Source organism: Aethalodelphis obliquidens, unplaced genomic scaffold, assembly GCF_003676395.1.
Source record: "Aethalodelphis obliquidens isolate GAN/ISIS:26980383/991018 unplaced genomic scaffold, ASM367639v1 scaffold18, whole genome shotgun sequence".
Lineage (NCBI taxonomy): Eukaryota > Metazoa > Chordata > Mammalia > Artiodactyla > Delphinidae > Aethalodelphis > Aethalodelphis obliquidens.
This window is the reverse complement of record NW_020837962.1, coordinates 6,009,086-6,036,541: the sequence shown is the minus strand read 5'-3', so window position 1 is coordinate 6,036,541 and position 27,456 is coordinate 6,009,086. Positions and strand designations below refer to the sequence as shown.

General features: G+C 42.7%; 1 protein-coding gene across 1 annotated transcript; it reads left to right on the top strand.

The window, feature by feature from the left end:
* HAPSTR1 (HUWE1 associated protein modifying stress responses) lies at window positions 1-27,456 on the top strand. The gene is made up of 5 exons (XM_027117431.1): window positions 1-309; window positions 1,354-2,268; window positions 2,869-2,949; window positions 12,607-12,882; window positions 25,058-27,456. Exons 2-5 carry the CDS (start codon window positions 2,043-2,045, stop codon window positions 25,300-25,302), a joined length of 828 nt encoding a protein of 275 aa, XP_026973232.1. The 5' UTR covers window positions 1-309; window positions 1,354-2,042; the 3' UTR covers window positions 25,303-27,456.

Genomic DNA, 27,456 nt, shown 5'->3' with positions numbered 1-27,456 from the left:
TGCAGCTCGTGGGACTTCTCCAAGCCCCAGTGGCTCGTGCCTCCGCCGCCAAACTGTGAGGGCCAGTTTTGCCTCTGTGCGGTCATCGCCCCTTTAAGTGGCGGCTTACTCCTCAGACCCTGAGCCCCTGGGGACGCCCCCGGCTGGGTGACCGCAGCGCGCAGCCCCGCGCCTGGCCCACAGCAGTCGCGCAGCCCGGGTCGGCGGAGGCTGACCGGGCGATTGCGCACGGAGGCTGAACAAGAAGTCGGCGCAGAACTTTCCCCCTGGAAGCGGGGCCTCCCACTCGGCGCGGCCACGCGGATTCCGGTAGTGGGGGGGGGGGCGGGGGCTGGCACGTGAGGCAGGCGGCCGCACGTGGCCCAGGAGTGTGCTTTTTTCGGGACAGGTGCGGGGGCCGCCAAGTTCGCGAAGGCGCAGACGCAGCCGGGCCTCGGCACCCCGTCTCCCACTCAGGTTTATTTTCAGATTCGTGGCCGCTGCGGTCTGGTCAAGGGAAGGTGTCCTCGGAGAGCGCCAGGGCGTCTTAGTGGGGCGGGCCAGAGGGTCCCCCACGCACAACGCGCAGCGAGCCGCGTGCCTGCTGTCTGCCCAGCAGGCTGGTGGGAGCCCGCGGGCCTCGCATCTCGGAAGTTTTTCTTTGGACTCTGAGGCTCAACTTGCCCATCTAAGAAATGGGTCTGAAGTAAACAGCTGGCGAAGCACTTTGCCAACTTGGATTCAAGTTGGGCGTTTAATTCACTTTTTTCGATTCCCTCCTCCCTTTGGAAGCCCAAGGGGCTGGAGTAGCGGGATGCCACCCACCACACCCTTCCGTCCCCGCAGAGCGGTCACGGGAGTTGATTTTGCGTCCCCTACGGCCTGGAGGCACCGGATCAGCCCTCCTGTGGGGTGCGGTCTCGGAGCCCCGGGTCACGTGACTCCTGCCCGCTGCCTCTGGCCAGCGAGCAAGTGCGCATGCGCAATTCATTCTCTCTCTCTCTCTCTCTCCCCCTCCCCCCTCCCTCCCCCCTCCCCCTCTCCCCCTCTCTCTCCCCCCTCTCCTCTCTCCCCTCCCCCTCCCTGTCTTTCCTCTCTCTTTCCCTCCCCTCTCTCTCTCTCCCTCCCCCTCCCTTCCTCTCCTCTCTCCCTCCCTCCGTCCCACTCTCTCCCTCCCCTCCCTCTCTCCCTCCCTTCCTCTCTCCCTCCCTCCCCCTCTTTCTCTCCTTCCCTCCCCGTCTTTCTCTCCCTCCCTCCCCCTCTTTCTCTCCCTGCCTCCCCCTGCCTTCCTCTCTCTCTCTCTCTCTCCCTCTCCCCCCTCCCTCCCTCCCTCTCTCTCTCACTCTCTCTCTCCCCCTCCCCACTCCCCCTTAGGTTGGCTCGGACGCAACCACTGTCAGCTCCTCCCCCTCCTTCTCCGTCTTCACCCTTCCTTTCACTCCCTTCCCCTCGCCCTTTGGTTACGTCAGGCGGACACGCCGATGAGCCAATCACGGCGCTGTGTTTAGAGGCCGGCAAGCGGAACCGGTCGGATTGGACCAATAGAAGCCCTCGGATCCGGCGCGCCCCAACCGGGCAGGGGAGCCGGGGCCGAGTGGGCGGTGCTTCCCCGTCAGCATGTGGGCGGGGACCAGCAACCGCAGAGGCGTCGACGACGGCGGCAGCAACGACGACGTTCCTCAGTCTTTGGGGTAGGCTCGGCGGCGCCGGTAGGGCTACGCGGAGCGGTCGGCGGTGGCCCTAGGGAGGCCGCGGCGCCATGGCGGGGCGGTAGACGTGCTCAGGCCGGCGAGGCGAGAGGCGGCGGTGTCCATCCGGTCCGCAGCGCCCTTCGGCAGGGGCCGGGGGTGGGGAAGACTGGGTCGGGGGTTGTCCCGGGCAGCGCGGGGCCGCGGGGCGGGGCTCGCAGGCCGTCGGGGTGCAGGAGGCCTGGGCCGCCGCGAGGAGCCGCCGCAGGCCGCTGGGCCCCGCCGCCGGGCCGCTCGACGACGACGCTCCCGCGGGGGCCCCGCCTGAGCAGGACGCGGCCGCGGCGGCTGCGAGGCCGCGGGAGGCCGCGGAGGATGGAGGAGCGGAAGGAGGAGGGCGAGGCCGAGATCCAGGAGCACGGGCCCGAGCACTGGTTCTCCAAGTGGGAGCGGCAGTGCCTGGCCGAGGCCGAGCAGGACGAGCAGTTGCCCCCTGAGCTGCAGGAGGAGGCGGCGGCCGCCGCGCAGCCCGAGCACAAGCAGCAGAAGCTGTGGCACCTCTTCCAGAACTCGGCCACCGCCGTGGCCCAGCTCTACAAAGGTGAGGGCCGCCGCCGCCGCCATTTTGCGCCGCCGCCCCCGCCTCGCGCCCGGCCGTCGGCGGAGAGCCCGGGGAGCGGTTGGCTGGGCTCCGGCCGTCGCAACGCGGCCCCACCGCCCCCTCCTCGCAAGATGGCGCCGCGGGAGGCGGGCCCTCGGGAGGCGGCCGGGGGCCGGCGTGGGGGGCGGCCGGGCTTGGGGCTGCCCGTGGGGCCCTCCCGCTCCTGGGGCCGGGCCGCTGGGTGCCCCCGGGCCGGGGAGGGCAGGGGAGGAGCCCCCGGTCACAAAATGGCGAAGGGAGGCGGCGCGGGGCCCCTATTGTGCTGGAGCCGGCCTCGGGGCGGGGACTACGAAGGGGTGCCTCCCTCTGCCGCGCATCTGTCCCGGCTGCGCCCGGGGGCCCCGCGGCTCCCCCTCCAGCCCCGCCGCGACCCCTTTCTTGCCCGCTCCCCACCTAGCGCGGGATCCCGGAACCCTTGAACAAAATGGCGAAACCTAATATGGCCGTTCCGGAGTGATTGACGCCCAAATAACATTGCTTTTTCTTTTTTTGTCTTTGTGTGTTTTTTTGTTTTTTCTCTTTCGTTTCGTCGTTTTTCAGACCGAGTGTGTCAGCAGCCAGGACTTTCTCTTTGGGTTCCCTTCCAAAATGCAGCCACTGCCGTCACCAACCTTTACAAAGGTAAGGACAACTTTGCTGCATTGCTGGCTAAGGGGAAGGGCGGTCTGCGTCAGGGTTTAAGTCCTGCGTTCCTTAGTGCATTGGCCACCTTGACCTGGAGGTATCTCCCGAGTGTTTTCTGCTTCTGAATCCAGCCACTAACTCTCAGTATCTTGCAACTTGAGAATTCTGGCGGTGTGATGTTATATCTAGATAACGGGTTCTCAGCCGGGGGCGTTTGGTCCCCTCACTCCATGGCGATATTTGACAATGTCTGGGGCACTCCAGAGTGTCATCACTGAGAGGAGGCCGCTAACTGTCCTCGGTGCACGAGACAGCCTCTCCACCCCCCAAATGGCAGTAGTGCCGAGGTTGAGAGGCCCAGAGCTCCAGACTGAGATGTGCTTCTTAGGCACCCAGGGAAGAGGAGTGTGTCTCGCACAGAGGTGGGAGGGACAACTTGTTTGTGGAAAAGCACCTCTTGGAATAGTTTTTCTTGAGTTAGGCAATTTCGAGCATGGTGGTGGCACAGCATAATTTAAGTGCGTCGAAAACTAGCTAATTGGGGTAATCTGTACGCACATTAACATGCAGATATTTGATGGAGTTGCTCTTCCCTAGCAACTCCATCAAATATTTGCCTTCCAAGCTGCTTTCTGCCTGACGGTACATTGTTGGCAGGAAATCTGATCAGTTTGAGTTGATATCAAGATTTGTGTTTCATGGCAGTGCTTTTCTGCAGTTAATCCCCGCCCCCCACGTGAAGATATGTGAGTAAATGTTCTTGCCCATCGTGTTCTCTCAGCAACAGTGGGTTTAGATTTGTTTTGAAGATTTGGAAATTTGGGTTTGATATTTGGCAAGGTTTCTGTGGGAAAAGGATTTGAATTTGAGTGTTAATTTTAGTAAAAATGTAATTTAAATAAATGCTTTTAAACTGCCAGAAGCTGTTGATAATTGCAGTAGAGCTTTGTGTTTTTCAGAATTATCTAAATAAGGTTGAAACAGGCTGTGGAGTGACTTGATTCTCAGATTCTTATCTGCATAAGAATAAACCAATTAAGATAGCATTCTTTAGGCAAAAAAATCCCTTATTTTGGATTTCCTTTTAAACCTTGCAGTTTTTTGGGATGATAATTTGAGAATGTAAACTGAACCTGGTGAATAGAATGTTAATTTCAGGGAATGGAGAGCTAATAATCTAGGCTTACTGAGAAAAGGAAACCTAATGAAGTGGTGCCCCAGTGGTCAGCTTTGATTTTATACAGCTGAGTTCCTTAAATTTTGACTCTAACATTCATTACTGCTTGAGGGTTTTTAACGTTCTCTGAAATGGCTCTTGGTTTCACCCAGACAGGGAATTTTGAAATAATACTTCAAACTCATATGTTTGGAAAACTCTGCTTTCTTGGAGTATAATTTACATATAGTAAAATCACCGTTTTAAAGTGTATGGCATGAATTTGACAAACATACATTGTTAGTAAATGGAATATATTTATTCCCCCCACCCCAGGCAACCGCTGATCTGAATTCTGTATATATGGTTTTTGTGTTTCCATAATGTAATAAATAGAACCTTATAGTAGGTAGCCTTTTCTGTTTGGTATCTTCTATCCACTTTTCATAAAGTTTTTGAGATTGATCTATTCAGTTCACATTGCAGGTATTAATAAATTGTTAAGTGCTTTTTGTTTTTCTGACTAGTGTTGTGTGTGGAGGTATCACGGTTTATCCATTTCAGGTTTTGCAATTATTTTTTGCTTTAAGGGGAAAGCAACACATCGTTTTAGTCCATCTGTGTGCCACGCTCTTGGACTAGGCCGTAGAAAAATATGAACGTTCTCTGACTTCTCAGTTTTTGGTGCTGTTGTGTGCTCCTGGAATGCATCTCTTTAGACTGTAGCTGACGGTTTTCTTTAGTGTTAATTCTTCATGTAAAAAAGTGGGCTCAGAAGCTGAACTCTGAAATAATCCCTAATTTGATTTCTTGATTTGAAAATGCTTCTTATAATGTATTAGTTTCCTTTGTTCAGAAAATGTAATGGAAGACATTAAATTTCTTTTTAAATAAACATGAAGTTCTTGCATTATGGCAAATGCTGGATTGTCAGTCCAACCTTAGTTTTATTTTGTGTCCTATTTCTGTAAAATGAAATATATCCCCTTTTACCTGAGGAATGGTTAATTGTGGTTTGTGGAATTTGGTAGTATAGCAACATTATTCTGTTCCTAGCTGACTCAAGGAAAGTGTGGATAAGCTCTGCAGATCCTCACATTCTTCCTCCTTTTCAGGGTGTGGTCTTCAGAGAACAAGAATGCAGCTGTAGGAATAATTGGGTACCTTAAATAGAACCAATAAAATTAGCAAGGTAGTGTCACAGTGCATGCAGCTGTAAGTAGTGGTAAATTTAGAGTGTTCACAGTTCTTATTCAATATCTAAATGTAATTTATGGGGGCGGGGATGGGGGGAGATTTTGGAGGATCCTTGTAAATGGGCAATGCTCTTGCAGTTTGTATGATTAAGCGCTTATCTGACAAGCTAAAGATGGCTCATTTTGCCTCACCCAGCCTGGGGAGAGGTTGGTACTTCTACCAGCTTCCTGATAGCACCTAAGATGAGCACATAGGAAGGTCAGAATTGAGGTAAAAGTCTAGCAGAGGGCCCCTTTTGATGTGGCGTTTTGAAACATTGAACGATGCAGTTGGTTTGGTTGAATGTGGCTGGAGACTTGGAGGAGAGTGAATTGGGGTGTCCTCAGTGTGCACAGAATTTGGCAAAATGGAGTTCCTTTTGCTCCACATAGTAAGTTGAGTCAGACATTGGCATCCTTTTTTGGAAGGGAAGAAAATTCTGATGGCTGGTTTTTGTTTTTTCTTTGCTTTGATAAATCTAAAGGAAGTAATGTTTGTTAAATATTCAGTGGTGTTGTGTCCCCTGGCTTAGTACGTTTTCTGTTGTCTGCAGCAAAGGGAGTGAAGTTACTGAGGTGGTTTTAACTAGCCTGGTTGATGCTTATCTGAAAAATGCTTTGTCAAGCTCATCTCTTTCTGCCTCTTAAATACACCTCCCATTTCCTTGGGTGACTGGTTGCAACCTCTTTCCTGACTCCTCATTAGGAAAATAATGAATTCTAAATTCCTTCTACGGTGTGGGGTTACTTGCTCAGTAGAGGCTGGCCGTCCTTTGGAGCCTCGTGGTCAGCGGAGGTGGGTGCTGGGGCCCTGCTTGCTCTGCAGCAGCTGCCTGGGAGCCAGTGCTCACCCACATCCCCCAGAGCCACTTCTCGCTGCTGCTTATTGTCATTTCCCTCAACTTTGTAATATTTTTCTTTTTCGATTTTTGTTTTATGTTAAGCTCCATTTTTTTTGTTGTTGTTTAATGCTAAGCTCCTCCGCATTTTAAAACTGTCTGAAACTTTAGTTGTATACCGACTTCTCCCACATATGTTAAGAGCTTTCTCTTGATACTGTTTATGTTAAAGATGTTTTTGGTTTTCTCCTTGAACAGCATTTGCCCCAAGGTGTGACTCTAGCGGTACTTGGAGAAGGCCAGCAGCATCATTATCATGGAGTCTTCTGCTAGATTGTTCTAGTTCAGATTTTAGACTGTTACTTTTACTTAGTCGTATGGTCCTGGAGACAGATAATGGAACAAAAAATATTTCACTATTGTAAGCCTTCGTTTTCTCAATTGTGAGTAGGAGTAAGTACGCACAACTTAGAGTGCAGGCTCTTAGTGTGTCATGCAATGAGTCTTCAAGCATGGACTGTGTTGGTGGTCAGGTTCTGTTTTTCAGATGATGTTTTTGGCTATGGGCAGTGCTTAAGATGAAGGGAAGAAATTCTTATTTATTTATTTATTTTTATTTCTGTCAGAATAACTTTTGTGGTGTGTCTTCATTTTTCCCTGAAAGGGCTGAAAGTAAATAGAATTGACAGGAGAAAAATAGTGTGATGCCCTTTAAAGTCCTTATTTTTGAGACATCTTGATTCCAGATCCTGTTTATAGTGTGTAGTCACTTCATTGTGCCCTTCTTGGGCTTCTCTGTGAACTGAAAGTGAACAGAACGTACTGAAAATTTTTGGATGAGTGATTGGTGTATAAACAACTGGTCAGAGAAAGCATGTTCTACCTGGAGGCAAATAATGAAATTTCAGCTTATGTTTTGACTTTCTGGAGTTGGTTTGTGACTCTCCTGCTGCAGAAAACTATTGAACTTTGAGAGTGTTCAAAAAACCTTAGTATGGATTGCAGTTGAATACCCTGTTTTATTTTACTAAGCAGCAGCCTCAGTCATTATTAATACCATTTATAGATTTTTTTGTGAATTTTTATAGAAGACTGTCAGTTTCTGATGTGTAACTTCTCTGTAAAAGGATGTTTTAGCTGCAAATAGCAGAAAAGACAAGTCAGGCTGGACATGGATTGGCTGCTCTCTGCCTTGAAGCCTGAAGGTGGGATTGATTGAATCCAGTGGCTCAGGCCTCCCTGCTCTGTAGCTCTCTGTAGTCCATGTGTGGGCCTGCGCATACCAGCTTTGTCATTAGGCTAGTTTCAGTGTTGGCAGCTCACACCTCACAGCTTAGGGTCACTCACGGAAGGTTAGAAGAGCCCAGAAGCTTCTTTCCCAGGAGCTACCAGTAAATGACTTATGTCTCTGGGACAGAATTGGGTCACATGGTTATTCAGAACCAGTATCATAGCCACAGTTTTGGGGTTATGCAGATTTGTTTGGGACTATACCACAAGTTTCATCATCAATTGAGCAAATGTGGAAGAAGCCTTTATTCAGAGCTATCCAAACAAAAACTTGTGAGTACCTTTAGGAAAGGGAGGACGAGGACTGGATGGTAGGGAACCGTGGCCACTCTGATCCTTCCCTGGTTCCTGCTGTTTGTATGTGCTAGGTGAAGATTTAAGTCAGTATGTAAGTTACCTAGAAGTTCGTGTTTATCTTTGGATACCACTTTGTTAGGGAACTTAGAAATTGTTTCCTTAAATCAATTGAAAAAAGAGCTTCCCTGGTGGTCCACTGGCTAAGACTCTGCACTCCCAATGCAGGGGATCCCGGTTCAATCCCTGGTCAGGGAATTAGATCCCACCTGCTGCAACTAAAGATCCTGCATGCCACAATGAAAATCCCACGTGCCTCAACTAAGATCTGACACGGCCAAATAAAATATAAATAAATAAGTAAATATTAAAAAAAAAACAATTGAAAAGCAGTTTTATTTTGGTCATGACTCATATCTTTTCCTTTTTTAAAAATTTATTATTATTTATTTTTGGTTGCGTTGGGTCTTTGTTGCTGTGTGCAGGCTTTCTCTGGTTGCAGCGAGCGGGGGCTACTCTTCGTTGCGGTGCGTGGGCTTCTCGTTGTGGTGGCTTCTCTTGTTGCGGAGCACAGGCTCTAGGCGCGCGGGCTTCAGTAGTTGTGGCATGTGGGCTCAGTAGTTGTGGCGGACGGGCTTAGTTGTTCTGCGACATGTGGGATTTTCCCGGACCAGGGCTCGAACCCGTGTCTCCTGCATTGGCAGTCCTATTCTTAACCACTGTACCACCAGGGAAGTCCCTAGATATTTGTTTCTAATGAAACAGTTAAAATACATATTTTTGCCTACAGCAGACTAGTTGGTTAGTGCAGATTGAGTTCTAAGTTTAAATGTTTTGTAGTTACTAGTATTCCTTGGAAATGTACCCTGATCTAGCAGTGTGATTTTTCTGGTTTGTAGATCCTCTAAGGAGAATGGGAGATGACTTCTCTATTGTTGAGGAAAAAATCGATTGTAGAAAGAACTTTTGCTATTTAGTAACTTTTTAGGGCAAGGCCCTTTGAGCCTCAGTTCCAATTCCTTGTTTATGAAATTGAGGTATCTGCTTTGGCTAACTCACATAAGGTTAGTAAGTATCAAAAAACTATAGATAGTGAAATCTGATTGTGTTTATGTTTCATGTAAGAAAGTTCTGCATTTGGTCTTCATTTCAGAAATCAATATGATTCTTTGCCTACTGCCCCTTGCCAGCAGTGGGAAAATGAGACTAATAAAAATCCCTTGAATTCAATTTCAGCTATTTATATAAAAACAGTTTAAAAAAAATATGAAACAAAGATGTCTACTGTGAGTTGTATGAATCAGTTTGTTTCTTGAATAAGGAAATGAATGTGTTGTGATTAAAGGTTAGATTGACATTTTGATGCCCTTGGGCTTTGCCTAACCTTCGAGATCATGGCCTTTTTCCACAGTGGCTTTGGCATCAGTAAAAGTGTTGGACACAAGACTGTCCCTACAGTTTTCTTTGCTCTGCATTTCTAGAATTTGGATGTCTAATTGGAAGGTTCAGGAGTATTCAAAGCAGTCTTTGGCTGAGAGCCTTCTGGAGGCCATCTTTGTGTGTACGTTTATTATTTTACTGGACACTAAATTAACCAGTGATTAAAATCTAGTCTGGTCATTCCTAAGATTCTCCAATGAGCATTTAGATCTCTTCTACTTAGTGCAAGATGTGATAGGAGGGTTTAATTTTCAACCAAGTAACTCTTTAAAGTTCTCAAACATAAGAACTATATTTTAAACTATGTTTTAGTGTCAATATGAGATTCTCTGTTTAAGGAAATAACTGAGATTGGATTAATCTGGGTGGTAAAGTAATTGGATTTGGCTTTCAGGATATGTTAATGGTATAAGACCAAATTATGCCCAGACAGTGCAAAAGCATGTATGTACCCGAAGACCTTAAATGTTAGATCTGCTTTTCTCCTCCTGTACTTCTTAGTCTGTAAAAGTCTGTTTACAAAATACTTGATTTTTAGTGTGTTCTTGGTTGGTTGTGTTGTTGAGACTTGTGCAGAATTTTTGAGGTGAAGTGATTGGTCAGTTGCATACATTTTAAAAGAGGTTCACAACTACTTATATAACTGCCTTCCTTCAAAAGTATGAATATTGAGTTTTCCAACTTTGTTCAACTCTGTGATTAAAGCATCATCCTGTTGCCGATCTGACTTTTGGGCTTTCCTTGTGTCCTCAATCAAAACGAATCAAAGCTCTTCCTCCCAGGATTGTCAGGGTTTTTTTTTTTTTTTTTTTAAACTGCCTCATCTGGTTCCTTCCCTTTGGCTCTTGAGTTTTGTATCAAGTTCAGCTTTTCTTATTTGCTGTCTGGTTTGCTAGGTGTACATTTACATGCCTGCTTCATCTTACTTTGCACTATCCATGCTTGCTTCGAACTTGTTTCTTGTACCCCTTTCAACTTTTTGTCCCTCTATACTTCCAATTCTGGACCTGCCTCCATTTGGTTCTCGAAAAATAAAATTTCCTGAGTCATTCTTTTTGGAAACAAACTTCTCTGGTTAAGAGCTTGATTTTAACAGCTCTCTTCGGTAGGGCAGCTTTGTAGAAATCTAGTTGCTTTCAGATCCATAACAGTGGACGGTTATCCTCCTTTCTGTGGTCCCATGGGATGGGCTTAGTTTACTCAATGATTTGATTTCTCTTAAAATGTTTCTAGCTCTTTCAGAATCACTTAAGGTCTACATATAACTTTACAAGGTCATCTTAGAGATTATGCATCCTTTAAGGTTGGCTTCATCTAAGTCTTTAAGACTAAGAGATGGGAAGGCACTGTATTAGCCTCTTAAATGCTATTTACCTTTGAAATGGGGTTCGTGCTCGTTTTGTTTATGATGAAATGAGAAATCAGAACACGTTGATTCACATTATAACTTGGGCATTCTAGTAGTGAGACACTGGAGAAATTACTTCATTCATGAGTAGCTTTTTCTTTTAGACGCGTTTTTTATTTATTTATTTTGGTTGCACTGGGTCTTAGTTGTGGCAGGCGGGCTCCTTAGCTGTGGCATGCGAAACTGTTAGTTGAGGCATGCACGTGGGATCTAGTTCCCTGATCAGGGATCAAACCCGGGCCCCCTGCATTGGAAGAAGGAGTCTTATTAACCACTGTGCCACCAGGGAAGTCCCACGAGTAGCTTTTTTCATATTTGTAAAATTAGAAAGTTGTGATGGAGTTTAATATTTAAAGAGTACTCCTGTGGGTAACTTCTTTCATTTTTCTTTTTAACTTTTTAGCAATAAGAACTGATCATCTAAGGAATAGGCCTTGTTATAAAGTTCTGTTTGTGCTGCCCTCTTGCCATCTTTTTTAATAACGCAAATTCATGCAGCTTGGGAGCCTCTGTGATGTCTGGATTATTGTCTTTCTGGGACACAGGTCTTCATTCACTGGTTTGCTTATCCTTTCAGCATCTACTTTAGATGTCGCAGACAGAATTAAAATCCAGGTCAGGAAAAGTAAGAGGAATGAAGATATATTGGTGATTTTCCTGCTAGCACAGCAGATCAACTAAAAATAAATGGCAGTGACTTAAGTTTGCAAGTATTAATATTGTTTTCAACTGTGTAAAGCCACTAAAGGGGCAGGCATCATTTTATTGAAAATCTGGGTTCGGTATGTACAGGGAGCGGGCAGTATCTACAGGGAGAATAGGAGACCAGTCTGAGAGATTTTAAGACAGGGTCTTTTGGAAGTGGTTATAAGTTACAGAAAACTGTTGGGAGCTGGAAGCAGATTGAAAACGTTCCTGGGAAATGAATGAAGCTTCTTGTTTCCACAGTGCTGTTTGGCTTTGTTGAGCAGTCAATCAGAATTAATTTTCCCTTATTATTTCTAAAATGTTTGCTACTGCTTTTAGTGTGTTTCCAGTTCTTGGTGCTGAACCTGTCAGTAGGAGTACACCTCCGAAATGACATGGTACATGCAAGGTGAGCACCGCCTGAGTGATTTGTTGCGGTGTATAGTCATCTGGTGAATGATGTGAACGCTCCTGTTTAGTTAGAACTCCTGAGAATTCCTTCTTTTCTCAAAGCTTAGTGGTTAAGAACCACAGACTCTGGAACAAAAATTCCAGCTCTTGAATACTGTGGTAGAGTTACTCTGTCTGTTTGCTCAGTTGCAATGAGGGGACAGTAGTACTGCTCTCAAGGTATTCGTGTCCCTTTCTTCTCAGGGGAAGCTGGGTATAGTACCAATAAGCATTTAATAATTCACCTATTTAAAAATTTTTTTTTTTTTTTTTGCGGTACGTGGGCCTCTCACTGTTGTGGCCTCTCCCGTTGCGGAGCACAGGCTCCGGACGCTCAGGCTCAGCGGCCATGGCCCACGGGCCCAGCCGCTCCGTGGCATGTGGGATCCTCCCGGACCAAGGCATGAACCCGCGTACCCTGCATCGGCAGGCGGACTCTTAACCACTGTGCCACCAGGGAAGCCCAATTCACCTATTGTTAGCATTACTAAATAAACTAGCTTGATTAGATTAAGTAAGCTTTTTTAAGGAAATACCATTATTAAAATGGTAATTCGTTTAACAATAAGTAGTCTCTGTTTTTATCTGTTGAGTTTTTTTTTTAAAGAACAAGGCAGAAGCTCTAGGATTATGTGATGTGTTTACTGAATTTAGAACATTATGATTAGGTGTCAGGTATGATATTTTAAACATGAATGAAGTTCAGTTTAATAGATTACTGATAGACTTAAAGAGCCCCATACTTAATGATATTCATTTTGGTGAACTTGTAAAATCGTGGTTTTCTTTAGGAGAGAATGCAGCTTGGCTCTACTGATCATCATGTATCTTCTTCTTATTCTTTTTTCCTAACAGAAAGCGTGGATACCCATCAGCGAAGTTTTGATATTGGAATTCAGATTGGCTATCAGCGACGCAATAAGGATGTGTTGGCTTGGGTTAAAAAGCGCAGAAGAACTATTCGTAGAGAAGATTTGATCAGCTTCCTGTGTGGAAAAGTTCCTCCACCGCGAAACTCTAGAGCTCCCCCAAGACTGACTGTAGTGTCCCCTAACCGAGCTACTTCAACGGAAACTAGCTCATCTGTAGAGACTGATTTGCAACCCTTCCGGGAAGCCATAGCTCTGCATGGTAAAGCCGTTTAAACATATTTCTTTGGAAAAATGGTTAAGAGTGTGCCTGTGGACCCAATTTCACATTTAGGTTTAGGTCCAGATATATTGTCTGTTTTTTGTCTATTCTAGTTACTACTTGCTCTAGAAATGTTTAAATAGAATGTAAGCTAAGAACTTACATGGGCAATTTTTGAATGTTAGCCAGCCTATCCTAAAAAAAATGTTTTTAGAAAGTTAGTTTGAGCTGATTGGTGTTACAATAACAGCATTTTTTGCAACATTGATTAGAATTTATTGCTTTACACACTGATATTGTACATGTTTCCTTACTCTTCTGAGTCAAAGAGGAAGTTCTTGTGTCTTAAGAATACTGTTGCATTTATAATTACCTGGAGAGCCTAGTCAGTTACGGGCAAGTAAGGCAGATAACTGTTGGGCTAGTTCTCATGGGAACTCCCTTTGACACCTTAGGTTATTGAGTGTGCCTGTAGAACCTGAGCGTTGATGACCCAAGAGGGAGTGGACAGATGTAAGAATAATTAAATTGACTTTCCTTATGTCTGTTGTCCCTTAGGGCCTTGCTTTGATAGGAGTGTTAGAGAACAGGTCCATCACCATCTCCCCAGGCCAGACCTGCCATAAAAAGACATTCTTGGCTGAGGGGTTTAAGTATTATTGGAGAAGCCTGGGGTATGTAGTCAGTAAGTTTGTTGTTGCTTGTTCTCTAATACAGGCTTCCAGATAGAACTGGGAGAGGTACTTATAGGACATTCAATACTGCTGTAAAAATAAAACAACAAAATAATAAGACTTGGTTGAAGCCAAGATGAAAACATGGATTGTACAAGTGACTAAACAGAAGTAATTAGTGAGTTACCTCATGAGTCCTGTTAAAAGTTAACATATTTCTGAGCCATAGTGTAGGTCATCTAAAATAAAATAACCTGGTGATAAAAACTGGGATGTATACAAAGGGCTTCTATATCATCGAAGCTTTAATGCTTACAGAGATTCTTGTTCTCTTTGGCAAACATTGATTCTTTATCTAAAACGCCATTCAGAACATGGGAGTTGGAAAAAGTGTTGTTTTTTTCCCCTCCTGATTGTGAATTTGTTTACGATAAGTTAAAAACACAAAAACATTTTATTGCAAGGAAGTCCATGATGTATGGATGCAGTACATAAGACTGCTTGCTGTTTCTAATGTAGTGGAATAGTTGATGCTGTCAGAAAGTTTGAAACTCAGGCAAAATAGAGATTGATCTGTTCCTACTGAATTAGTTTCACATCTTTTACCATTGTTTGAAAAAAATTACTACAAGTGTACATAGTTTGTCAGATTAATTTTAGTGCATGGTAGTATTTGATGTAGTTGTGTTTTCCTTAAGCATTTTGATTTCCTTTGTCATCAAGTGGATTTATGATTCATTCCATATTTCTCTTGTTGAAGTGTCTTTTTTTCTGTATTACACTCTACTGTAGAAGGTAGTTTTAAGAAACATAAATGCCACTCTTGTTATAAAATCTTAATGCAGTTGTACACATTGTAAAAAGGGCAAGCTAGCAGCCCTCCCCCCTGCAACTACTATATTCTCCACATCCCATTACATTTTCTTAAATTGAGTTTATTCAACTTGTGATTTATTATTTTACTGAACTTTGGGAGTTTTAGTGGTGATGTAGATTTTGGAAGGTACTATTTATAATTTTGACTTATGTTTAAATTGTGAGGGTTTAAAAAAGTTTAATTATAAAGCTATAGAAAAATAACCTTTCCCTTCAATAAACTTACGAAGTAGTGCCAATCCAGAGTACATTGGATTCCTAGGGTTCATAAACTGAATTCATGTAGTTAAAACATGAAGTTGCTATGCAGTAATAGGGCCCCTTGAAAAGAGTACACAGAACATTATATACTGAGTTTTGTGTTATATTGGTTTTAGAGGACATAGCTGTGTTGGGAATGCTAGTCTGACTTGAGTATTTTTAGTAATTTGAATGATTTCTAATAGGGCATTGTTAACTAAATTGTAAAGCAGATTAATGACTAACTTTGTAACCAGGTGTCCTCATGATCTGATTTATTGAATAGCTGTAAATTGAAGTCAAAACTGTTTAGATCTTTTAAAATATGTTTGGAAATTCATCTTAATTAGGGTACATACTGGTCAGAATTTGGTTTTGCATAGAATTTGCTTAGCCAGATCTATGAAATGTGAGGTCAAATTGAAGTTCTTGGGGTTCTACGTTGGAGGGAGAGTCTACATTCATGAAGTTTTGGGATGCCGGGGGAGACAGGAAAAGAATTGGTATACTGAGGCTGACTTAAATTTATAATCAAAGCAAACATTAGTGTAGGAGTCATATTGATTTATTCTTATCCATAAGCAACCTCATGTCCTTAAAAGAGAGGACAGGGCTTCCCTGGTGGTGCAGTGGTTGAGAGTCCGCCTGCCGATGCAGGGGACACAGGTTTGTGCCCCGGTCTGGGAGGATCCCACATGTCGCGGAGCCTGTGTGTCTGGAGCCTGTGCTCCGCAACGGGAGAGGCCACAACAGTGAAAGGCCTGCGTACAGCAAAAAAAAAAAAAAAAGAGGACAGTTACCCCTGTAATTTTTTCTTTTTTTCTTTATCGGCTCACTTCCAACAAATGCCACCCATATGTGCTATATGTTCTTTATATGAAGACAGATGGCCAAGATAGAAGATAATTGTAGAGTTTTTCATGTAGACAGTGAGGGTGTGATGATAAGATCCTTTGATCAGTACCCTCATGAGCCTTACATTTAAGTATTGCAATTAAAAGTACATCAATTAATGATTATCAAATAGTTTCAATCAAAACTGTCAACTAATGGTTATGGAGGTTTAAGGAATATAATCCAGTGCTTTATTTTGGCACTTGTTTGCAACATATGTTGTTTATTTTCTGTGTAACATGGTATCTCCTTATCTGGATGCTAAACTCACCAGAGAAATCAAGGAAATGTATATGCATGTGCTAAATTGATCTCTGTCCTTTCCTTATTCATCCTTGTCTTAAAATAACATTATCAAAAATTTACTGAGAACTGAATTAATAGCTGGCACCTTGTTTTTATGTAAACAAATTTCAGATAGACCAAAAATCATCTGGACCATTTTGTGGTTCCCTGCCTGCCTTTCTGATTATTCCTCTCTTAGTCATCCTTTCTCTTCTAGAGACTTTTATTGTCTTCTCTTTAGGCTACTTTGACCTCTGACCTTTCAGTGACTTAGGTTACATTCCCCAGGGTTTAGCCTTTAGCCACCTTCTCCTGCAATCCCTTTAAGGGCCATTTCAGTCTTAATTTACAAAATTGGTCCTTATAGTTTAGACCGTCTCTCCTGACTGCTAAAGACGTATGCCCCATTGTCCCCTGGTGGACATCTTCACCACGGTGTCCTGTAGGTGTTCAGAGCGGACTCATCTAGCCTCAACAACAGCAAAAACAGGTCTTTTCTGTTTTTGTGACCTTGCCACTCAGCAGATGCGTACGTAGCAGATTCTGTGCAGTTTCTAGGGAATATATGATTGAATAGGGTGCTTCCTTTTCTGTTGAGGCCAATGCATACTTGGATGATTTATTTTGATGTTATATGTAAGGTGTTCTGGGGTCAGAAAAGGACATTTCACAGTGCGGCCTGGCCATGGGTTCAGAGAAGGCTATTCTGGAGGAGGTGAGTTCTGGGCGCTTGGAATAATCTCCTTCCTGCTCTTGCTTCCCAGTCCTGAGTTGACCCATTCACCAGTCCCTCTTTCCTGGGACCACTGGAGTGATCTTTTTGATCTTGTTGCTTCACTGAAAAATAACCTTTGTATCCCTGTGTCCTCTAGGGTGAAGTCTGAACTGAGCACAACATTGTAAGACCCTTGTGGTTTGATCTGACCTTGGGTCAGATATCTTAGCTATACCGTGTAATCTTTTGAATACCTTCATGCTCTTTTCTAAGGTTTTCTTCTGCCTGTTCATCTCTTCAGACAGATCGAACATCTGTGACGAAGCTTTCCTTCAGTTCCCCCGATTTTCTCCAACCTTCCCTGAGCTGTGTGTCTGCTCTCCCCTTTTGCTTTGCTTCCATAGCTATCCCTTCCCATAGACTGGGGCTACAGTGGTGCAGGGACCGTGTCTTGGAGCTTCTGGCTTTAACAGAACCTGGCATAGATGTGTTCTGAGCTTAACACAGGGATTCAGAGGTCTGCTAAGTCAACGCAGTGGGGGCAGAGAACCTTTCCAAAGAGTTGAGGCTTATAGATCCCCAGGTGACTGCAGTATGAGGAGGGTGAGGAGAATGGAGAACAGAGCCGGGTGTATCTTAGTGCTGCAAAGTCAGCTCTTCACACTGAACAACTGAGTCTTGGAGTGGGACCTGAGGGTGATGTACCTTTAGAGCGGTTCTTTCAGTGTTTACTTCACGTCAGCGTCCTGCTGAGGAGGGTCTCATTTAAAACTAATACTTCCCCTGGATTATTGCCGTTTTATTGATGAAGAAGGCTTATTTGGCTAAATAAAATAGACCAGGTCAGTAAATGGTAGAACAGATATTCCAGATCTGTCTGGTTCCCCAATTCAGTACCTCTACATGTGTACATTTGGGGTTTCTTCCCCCCCCACCCCCCTTAGTAGGGCTGGTGGATGGCATGGGAAAGGTCTCTAGGCTTGTTTTTCTTCCCTAAAGACATCAGACTATATACATAAGTTTGGTATTTCTTGCTGGGGTTTTTCCCCATAAGTGAATCTGGATAAGTAGGCTTGAAGATGAATGGCTTTAACCTGTATTTCTGGTTCATTTTAGCAGGAAGAGTATTTAGGCTTTGTACATAGGCTGCATTCCCAGCATGACCTTGGGCAAGATGGCTAATGTCTCCAAGGCAGTCTCCTCTGAAAAGGAGATACATAAAGTGAGAAGCAGAGTACCCACCCTTAAACAAAGTGTTCTTTGCCTTGAGAGAAGGAGGACTTCTGCTTAGTTCTAAGTCCTGAGTGCCTTCTTTGCCTCTGGATAGCATTACTGCAAAAACAGACCTGGAGGTCAGGTGGCCTTTGAGGATACTTTTTCTCCCTTTTCAGGAAGGGTGGCTTTTTAAATTGCAGATAATCATTCCAGAGGAAGGGATAATTTAAAACTTAGTCTTAACTACCTACTTATATTTCTTGCTGAGATCTTGAGCTTCTTTTATGTTGGTATAAACTGGTGAAGTTGAATGTTCTCTCTGTCTACTGGATGAAGAGATTCTGAGCTGACTTGCCCAAGCTAGTGCTGTGTCTAGAAAGCCTTAGATTGAAATCTGGTTTCCTCATTTTGGGTTCTGTTTGTCATCATAGGGATTAGGTAAAAAGGGTCCAGAGCTAGAATGGGGCATATATGTGGAAGATAGAGACCTGGATGGGAAAGTAAGCCGGGTGCCAAGTCAGACTTCACTCATTTGCTAACTTTATTAAAAACCTGCTCTCAGTCATTTCATAGGTGGACTTTGTAGGTTTTTGGCCCTGGTTCAGACTGTTCCATAAAAATTGGAGACACTTGGTTTTATTGGTAGTTCTAAAAGTCATTTTGATGGCATTCTCTTGACTGTAGTACAGGGAACTAAAACCCCATTGGGACTGGGTTGACCCTCTGTAAAATTCATCAGTTCACACAGGGTCTGGGTGTTAAAACTAGTCACTGGTGGGAGCCATTGCTGTCATTGGCATTTGGCTTTAAGATATCTCCTTGCTCAAGTTCAAGTTCCTTTTGTGTTTAAACAACAAAAGTTTAAAAAAGACAGTGGGCTGCTACATTTGTAAGTACTGAAAGGGTCTTAGGCAAATGCAGGTAGTCTAGCCTTTAATATGATATTGGAGAATTTCCCCCAAAAAAGGAAAGTAACAAAAGAAAAGGTTTTTGTTTTGTTTGTCTGTTTTTGAGAAAACACTGTGTGTGTTAAAAGATAGCTTTTTTAGCGAGGGTTAAAATCTGAAGCTTTTTAGTCTGGAAACTGTGTGTGTGTGTGTCTGGCTGTGGTGTTATGAGTTCTGATTTCTGCAATTAAAATCCTTCTGTGGAAGGTGCGGTCATTTAAAAATGCAAGTGTATCTTGTCATTCTGTAGCCTTTCCTATTGCCCAACATTTACTGGACACAGTAAACAGCCAAGCATTCTATTTATTAGAGGCTAGTGATAGGGTCAGGTAATACAAAGATGAATCACATAATCTCTCAAGGAGTTTCTAGCCTAATAGAATTGTACTATTAGTTTGAAACATAATCCCAGGCAATCAGATTGAGGCACAGTGCCATCACTTTAGCAGTTACTAGGCTCTATATCTGGCCTCTCTTTTGTCTAACAAAGTCTTTTTCTGGCATATGTGGTGATCCTTAGTCTCTTAAATCATTAAATTGCTTGAAAAGATTCTTGGATCTGGAGAGACTGGGTATAGGGCCATATAAGAAAAATGCATTCATTTGATACCATATTCAGGGGTGTAAGGTCAGGTAGGAATTTTTACTTTAGAAAAAAATGTAAGGCAGATTCTGAATTTGTCATAAAATGGATCCCTTCTTCTAGAGTTTTGGAAAGCTGTGAATTTAGGCAGCATGGACCAATAGGATTTTCTTGCTCCTTCGAGCCACAGGTTTTGTAGCTTTTGTTATTTTTTCAGAACATTCTTTGGCCTGTGTGTAGTAGAGAAGTTACCAAATTTCGGTGAGAACAAATCTTCCTGATAAAATTGAGATCTGTACATTTAAGAAGAAATTTGATTATTTATGCTTGGTTCTGTGTCTCTCCCCTTTTCTATCACTCTTCATTCCTTCTGTTGATAAAGCTAAATATATAGAAACAAACATTGACAGCCACACAGATACTTAGGTTAAGTGCTTTTAAACCAATGGTACAGTATGAAAGAAACTTCTTGGCAATTTTCTGTTGTAGAGAATTAATTAGAACTGACCTGTGGGGGATTTATATCCAACCACCTTTCAAAATCCCTTTTCCTCCTCTTGCCCACACTCCTAGCACAATGTGTGGAACACAGTAGATTCTTAATAAATGCTTGTTGAATGTTGCATTCTGCATCTTCTTGAAATAACAGAACTGTCAATAGTCATTTAACAGTAAAATGTTTTAAAAACTTATTTGGAAATTAAGATGTAAGAGATTAATGCACCAAAAGCAAATCTCATCTCTTAATTGCTTAAGATTGATTATTTCAAGTAACCTTCTTTAATGGAAACTCTTGTGAAGGCTGGAATTTTTAAATTATACCCTTTGTTCAGACCAGCCTCTGAGAACAAGAACAATTAAGGCAATTAAGATAGCATTAAATTTTTGATGAAAAGTTGGCATTTTCTGTATATTAAGATTAGATATTAGCTACTGAAGTTTCTGTGGGTAGGACTTAACTAAAGCTTCCAACATTAATAATACAAAACTGTTATGAATTTGCAGTAAAATTTTCTTGGACATTTTTTTCATTGAGGTGAAGTCCATGTAGCCATGCCTCAAAGCCAGTTTACTCACCTAGTACTTCCTTAATAATCCATTGGTAGTTTAACATTTAAGTTTTATTTTTTTCACTAGTTTTCTGATTTATAAATATTAATTTCTTGGAAAATTTGAAAATTTCCAAAAAGTAAAAAATCCAGTATCTTGTTTTCCAACTATACAGAGATAACTGCAGTTAAATGTTTGGTGCATTTTCTTCCAGTCTTTTTTTTCAATGTATAAATATTAAAATTATTTCATAGTTGAGATCATGCTGCGTATATGGTACTGTATCTTGCTTTTTTCATTTTAACGTCGTGAGCATTTTTCCCATGGCATTAAAACTGTCTTTGAAAAATTGAAAGCATTTTGGGCTGTCAGCATAACTGAAAATGTTTTCTTGGTGTGACACATGTATCTTTGTAATTGGTTTGATTTAGTGTGCTTTACTTCAATAAAAGTTCAGTATTACAATTTACAGATTGGGGTGGGGAGTGGTATCTACTTCAAATTACCCAAATCTTCCTAGTAGAATTCACTTTTCCAGGATTGAACTCCTCCCCTGGTGCACTTAAAACACGACATTTACACACAAGTGCTTGCTTGCTTAAAACCTCAGAATACAACTTTGTGCAAAGGGAGTGTATGTCCATTTGATTAGTGCATTTCATTTCAAATGCAAGAATGCCTGTTTCTTAGGGTTCCCAGTCAGAATGTTAATCACTTTGTCCAAGTTGTGGGGATTTCACATCCCCCTTCTGCCGGAGATGAGAGAGCTGGTGGCGCAGACCTGCAGAGGGTCCTGGACCTGTGCTGAGTGGAACCACAGTAAACAGTCTGCCTTGTCTCCTCCAGGGCGAGTCTCGAGGCTCGCAGGTGCTGAAGGGGGCTGGGAGGCCAGCAGAAAGGGTAGAGGCGGCCTCTAGGCCACTTCCAGGGCTGCCGGATGGAGGAAGGGAGGCTGGCTGGGCTCTGCATTTGCTCTTTGTGTGACCTAACTATGTGCTGGTAAACTGGAATTATATGTAATTAATTCTGAAAACAGGGTTTTCTTATGACCCTAAGCATGACCTTGGTATGAAAATAATAGTTCTGTGCTACTTTTTAACAATTTGCCATGTAACCTAGATTCCTATAACTTGGACTGTAACTTTGTTTTAGCTCATGTGGGAGCTTTCTTTTCAAAGTATGATTAAATCCTCTTGATCTTTTTTCCACCCCTGCACTAATCCTTTAAAATGAATGCAGAAACTTTTAAAACTGATGAGTTTATCTTGTATTAAGCAATGGAGACTTCTCTGTCTAATCATACTACTTGTTCTACTGCTTTTTGTCAATTGATATTCCCATAGCCCTTTTGAAAAAGTGTGTTTTTGGTAGAAATTAAGTTGTATGCCCTTGGGCCATACAACTTAGTTTTTAGTTCTGAAGCATGTTTAGATTCTCTGTACTTGTATAGGCCTGATTGTTCATGTGGCTTAGCTAAGGTTTCCTAAAGCATCTTCTAGTAGCTGTCATTGGTTTATAAAATAAAATTTGGGTTGTTTAAAATATATATTTTTTGGTTGTTAATCTTAATTTTTTTTTGACACTTGTGAAAAGTCTTGGGGGAAGATTAGATAGTTAAACTTTGAAAAGAATTTTCACTGCTGAGAGTAGATAATAATAAATAGGTAATGTTGCACATTGTGATTTTGCTTTAGCTGTCAAACTAAGCCCAGAGTCATACACCCAACAGAAAAAAGATTATGGTTTTCTGGAAGTTACTGGGGAATTTTCAAATTGACCAAATTGATGTTTAATCTCTCTTCTTTTTTCATGGAGGATAGCAGTTGAAGGATTTGCTTGAGGTGCCTCTTCACTTCTGATGGAGCGTTTTGAGCCTTGGGTGTTAAACATACAGCTACGTGGCTCCTACATTAACAAGAGGGGCATTGGAGCAGGGTTTGTTGAGTTCTTTTTTGGGTATTGAATGCTTAGGGGATCCTGAGTTTAATTACTGAAGTAGCCCGGTTTATTGCTGAGGGCCCACATTTTGCAGCATAATTATCGTAGAATCTCCTGCATTATGAAACAGGTATGAAAAGGTGGTCTCAAGTACACAGACACCTTTCAGTATGTTAGAGGCTGCGAGATTAGGAAAAAAGGCACAGCTCTCCCCTCAAGGAGTTTACAGTCTTGGTGGAGAACTTAAAAACAGAAAAAGAAAAAACCAAACCCAGCAAGTTGAGAATAATTGAGTTTTAACTTCATGGCAAAGATTTAAGTGAAGAGAGCCACCTGGGTATATATTTCCTGGCATTGGAGAGGTGAATAAACATCAACAGCTTTGGATTTCAGAGTGACGGGTAGGGCTCTGAAGCATTCCTTTATGTGCCAGGCACTGTGTTCATGAGATACAGATGTAAAGACACAGTGTCTATAGGAAGAGATGAGCAATGGTGCTATGCTATGTGAAATCAGCCCGAGGCGTTTCTTTCCCTTCTCTTTAACTTTTAATAAAGTTGTGTGGGCTGGGGAAGAAGCAGCGTGGTTTTTTTCTGAAGATGTTCGGTTTGAGAGGGCCAACAGGCAGTTAGAAATATGGATGGGCCCTTGATCTCAGGAAAAATGTCTGCTCCTGTGGCACGGATGTGGAAAATGATGCCTGTGGGTAAGCTAAGAGGCCAAGGCTCTCACCTGGGTGACATCAGCCTGTGAGGGGCAGAAGAGAAGCCTGCAAAGGCCAGTGAGGAAGGAGCAGGCAGGCTGGAGAACAGCAAAGAGGAGAGTTTCTAAGGAGAGGGAGGAGAACCAGGAAAGTAGCCCCAGACTGGGAGGCGGTGCTGGAGGAACTTGGGCCTCAGGCAGTGGGGAGCAGATGTTGGGAGGCAGGTGCAGCCTGGGCCATTTTTAGGAACTGCAGATAAGTTGATATTGGCAGTGCATGATTATTAAGCCTTAGGATGGGAGTGAAGAGGGCAGAAGGGAGAGTTAGCTTTAGCTGCTCAGAGACAGACCTGCGAGGCAGGCCGGGCCCTAGGTCCTGAGGCTGAAATAATTTAGGCTCGAAGAGGTGGGTAGCATAACATGAGTAGGAATTTAGATTCTGTTTGTCTTGGGTCCCAGCTCTTGCTTACTAGCTCTGTGACCTTGAGTGCCTTGCTCAGCCTTTTAACCTCGGCTTTTCATCGGCAAAAAAGATAGCACAAATATAGGCTGAGTTTGAGGATGAAATTAAAAAGTGCTTATTAATACAGTGCCCGACATAGGAAGTATTCCAGTATTAGTGCTTTTATTTATTTTTAATAGGCACTAGCCTTGGAAATGAGTGAGATCAGATTTTCTCTGGCCACCAGGGGAAGGGAGAGAGGATGCATCTTCTACAGGGAGAGCAGTGAGGGGACTGGTTGGTTCCTAGCGTAGGGAGTTGAGAGCAGTTTAGAAAGGAGGTGTGGACTGCAGAACTTGATCAGCATGTATGGGAGGTGGTTGAGGCCAAGGGTTTGGGAATGTTCACAGTATTTGTAGAGTGAGAACAATGTCAAAGGGAATTTAATAGCTTTGGTGTGGTAGGAAGCAGAGAATCCTTTTTCAACTTAATGTTCAAATTTAAAGTACATTTATGGAGTAAATGAGAATGGGCCCCTACGAAACCAACCTCTAAGCTTACTTTAAGGTACAGGTCCTATTCTTGGGAAACACTGATTATACTAGATCATATCAGTTTAGTCAAGCACTAACAAAATCCATATATGAGGCTAGGATAGCCCAAGGGGGAGTCCGTAAGAAGGAAAATCTACAGGCGGTGATGTCAGGTTATTAAATTAAATGCTGTGGTTTGTTTTCAGGCCTCTCATGCCTTTCACAGGTGTATCCTGAACATTTAGAAGCAGAACATACAATGGCCTCCTTTAACTGTTCAGGGGTCTAAGGAATGAGTGTCTGACCATGAGTGCTGGAATACTCTGGATTTAGTAACTCTTAACCTTGAAGGCAAGGCAGCAGGATTTTTTATACCACCCTTGTTCTCCCGCCCCCCGAAGGATTAGAGATGATGCTGAGTGAGGCTGCCCTAAGGGGTATATACCAAGTATAGTATAGTCCAGACCTTGGGGTGATCATATTGCCTGATTTGTCCAGGGCAGAATCACTTTGTATTTGATGTCCCAGGATCATTTTTAATAGTGACCCTTTTTCATGTTCAGTAGTGTACTGTTTTAGATGCTAAATTAAAAAGTCGCCTTATCTATAGAAATGTCAGAATAAGCCCACTCAGGCCTGCAAGTGACTGCATGCTCCCCTGTTTGCACACACACACAGCACAGGGATCTATTGGAACGGTGACTTTGTATAACCAAAATCTTCTCCTGTTTAAAGCAAGCACCTCCTTCCTCAGCTCTAAGTTACCTATAGTCCGTACCTAGTAGAGTAGATGGCAGGATTTCATAATGGAGTTGTACACCTAGCATGGTGCCTGCCGCATAAGCTTCCAGTAATTGGTAGTAACCGATATTGTAAATATTGGTAGTATTACCAGTGAACATTTCCTATGTCAAAGCCAGATGATTCGTTCTTCCAGGAAAAAACTGCTGCCCGGTGACCCCCTTGCAAGGAAAATAGGCAGACATCCTTTGACACTATGACGACGTTGAAAGTAAAGTTGGGTTGCTTTCAAGAGGGTTAAATAATCGAGCAACTCTAAAACCTTTTTTCTTCTTCCTAGGTCTTAGTGGTGCAATGGCTAGTATAAGCGTGCGTTCGAGTACCCCAGGCTCTCCTACACATGTAAGCAGTGGATCGAATGCTAGTCGAAGGAGAAATGGACTCCATGATGTCGATTTGAACACTTTCATATCAGAAGAAATGGCACTCCACTTGGACAATGGTGGAACTAGAAAGCGTACCTCAGCCCAGTGTGGCGATGTCATTACAGACTCACCAACCCATAAACGCAACAGAATGATCTAAACTGCAAACATTTTCACACCCACCATGCTGCTTGAAAGCCACTTGATCCTCAACATATACTATTATTGCAAAGGAAACATGAGGCCATCTTCCCTTGTTCACTGTTTAAGACAAGTGAATTCTATAGTGGTTGCCATAAAAGGAAGTTCTAGGTATTTACAGTAGATGCCTCTTGTAACTATGGCTTTCTTAAAACTATAGTCCTAGCAGAGGACATCAGATATTGTGTAGTCGTTAGCAAGATCATCATAGGCAAACATATATCCGTTTCAAGGCTAAAAGTGACCTTAACTGTATTTATTCTCAAAGGGAAAGGAAGTATCAGATGTTTATTTGGTTATAGAACGCTTTTTTTGGGGGGGGGGCTCCATTTCCTGTGTGTTGAGTATTTTGCTTCAACAGTATTGCCAGGTTCCTAAAATTGTCTAAAACACGTGATTTGGCTTCCTCGTCAAATCGCCAGGCTTCCATTTTTGCAGCAGCACTGTACCATGCACCTGGTTTCTCTCTAGTAACAGTGTGCAACTTCTGATTATTGAACTGTGCCCTATTTTTAGTTTTCAAAGCAGTTTCTAATTCTGGTGATTGTGTGATGTAAAGAGGTGCTATGATGGTCATGCAATTAATACTTAATATCAAATCAATACACAACTTTATTGGATTCACTTTGTGTGTGTTAGTGCTCTAAAAGTAGCAATATTATTAAATTGCCCCCAGATTAACCTTGTAGGATTGAAATACTCATTTTTAAGACAAGTACTACTTCCCATGCAGGGTACTGTCCTTATGGTAAATGTAAACATGTAGACTGCATTCATGGTGACCTAAAGTAGAGAGGTCATGAACTTCATGGGCTTCCTTTTTGGTTCAGTATTAGTGAGAGCGAGATGGATGGTGGGAGGGTAGGTATTCTAGTCTGTTATATTCTGTTTAACATTTTTCATGAATGTTCTACTTTGTGCAGTTTCCATTGGAATGGGTGGAAGATAAAGGTCTTTTATCTGCTAATAATGTGATCACACCTTAAATAGCAAAACCCAACTCTCCAATCCCTCTCCTATAAAGTGCAGTTTGGAATCTCATTCTGGAAAAGATGGAATCGCATGGAGGTTCTCTAGATGTTAGGTAGACTTAAATAAAAGTTCTCAATAGATTCCTCTTTTGAGTAAACATAAGATCTCTTGTACCTACAATGTTTTAGAGCATGTTTCATCTTCATTTTTAATATCTTGAACTGAATCGTAGTCTTTTTTTAGATGAAGAACTGATGTCAGCCTGCCAGGTACTGTAATTTATTCTATCATATTATTATAAATGTATCAAGTAGGACAGTGAAAATGTTTCCTTGCAAACTTGTAGCTCAGTATCAGTTACTTTGTTTTTATCCTTAAAAGACCATTACAAATCAGTGTAAGGGTTTTTCCAGTAATTACTCACAGCACTTTGTTAAAGTTTGCAATTTCTTCAGCCATTTAATAATCTTTCTGTGAAGAAACTTTGCTAAGTTAACCATAATATTCATTGGGTGGGATGTGAATGTAATGTGTGAACTGAAGAAGTTCTGTATTCACTATAGATACAGCCCTTATTTAAAAAAAAGTCAATTCCATACTAAACCTAGGAATGAAAGTGAGGCATTTCTAAATTTTTGCAAAAGTGGATCATTTTTTTTGTTTGAATATGATAGGAAGAATTATAGCAATGTATCATTTTACCGGAAACGGGTGAGCCTATGTATTATGAATACTTTCAGGCTTCCCTTTGGAATATATCAAGAAATGAATCTGGAGTTATCTTTGTTTTTCTATCGTAAATTTAGATTCTGGAATTGGGTTTGGTGGTGTGAAGCATTGCTCACAAGCAGCCAGAACTCCTCTTCCTAAAGGATTTTGAGGCTGAGGAACACATATTTAATCTCCCCTTTATGCCTTGGTTCTAGTTCCTCTTTCCAAGTTAGTAACAACAAAAAAATTTTTTTGGTGGTTTTTGTTTTAGTTGGTGCTCTGAAGCTTAATCTCAATACCCTTTACTCTCGATTGTCAAATTTTGATAAAACATGTGCCATTTTCTTTGGTAAGAGAAAGCAGGTCTTCATGTCTGCCAGAACACAATTTATATATCTTATTGGCTCCATTAAACTTTTTGAAAACTTTA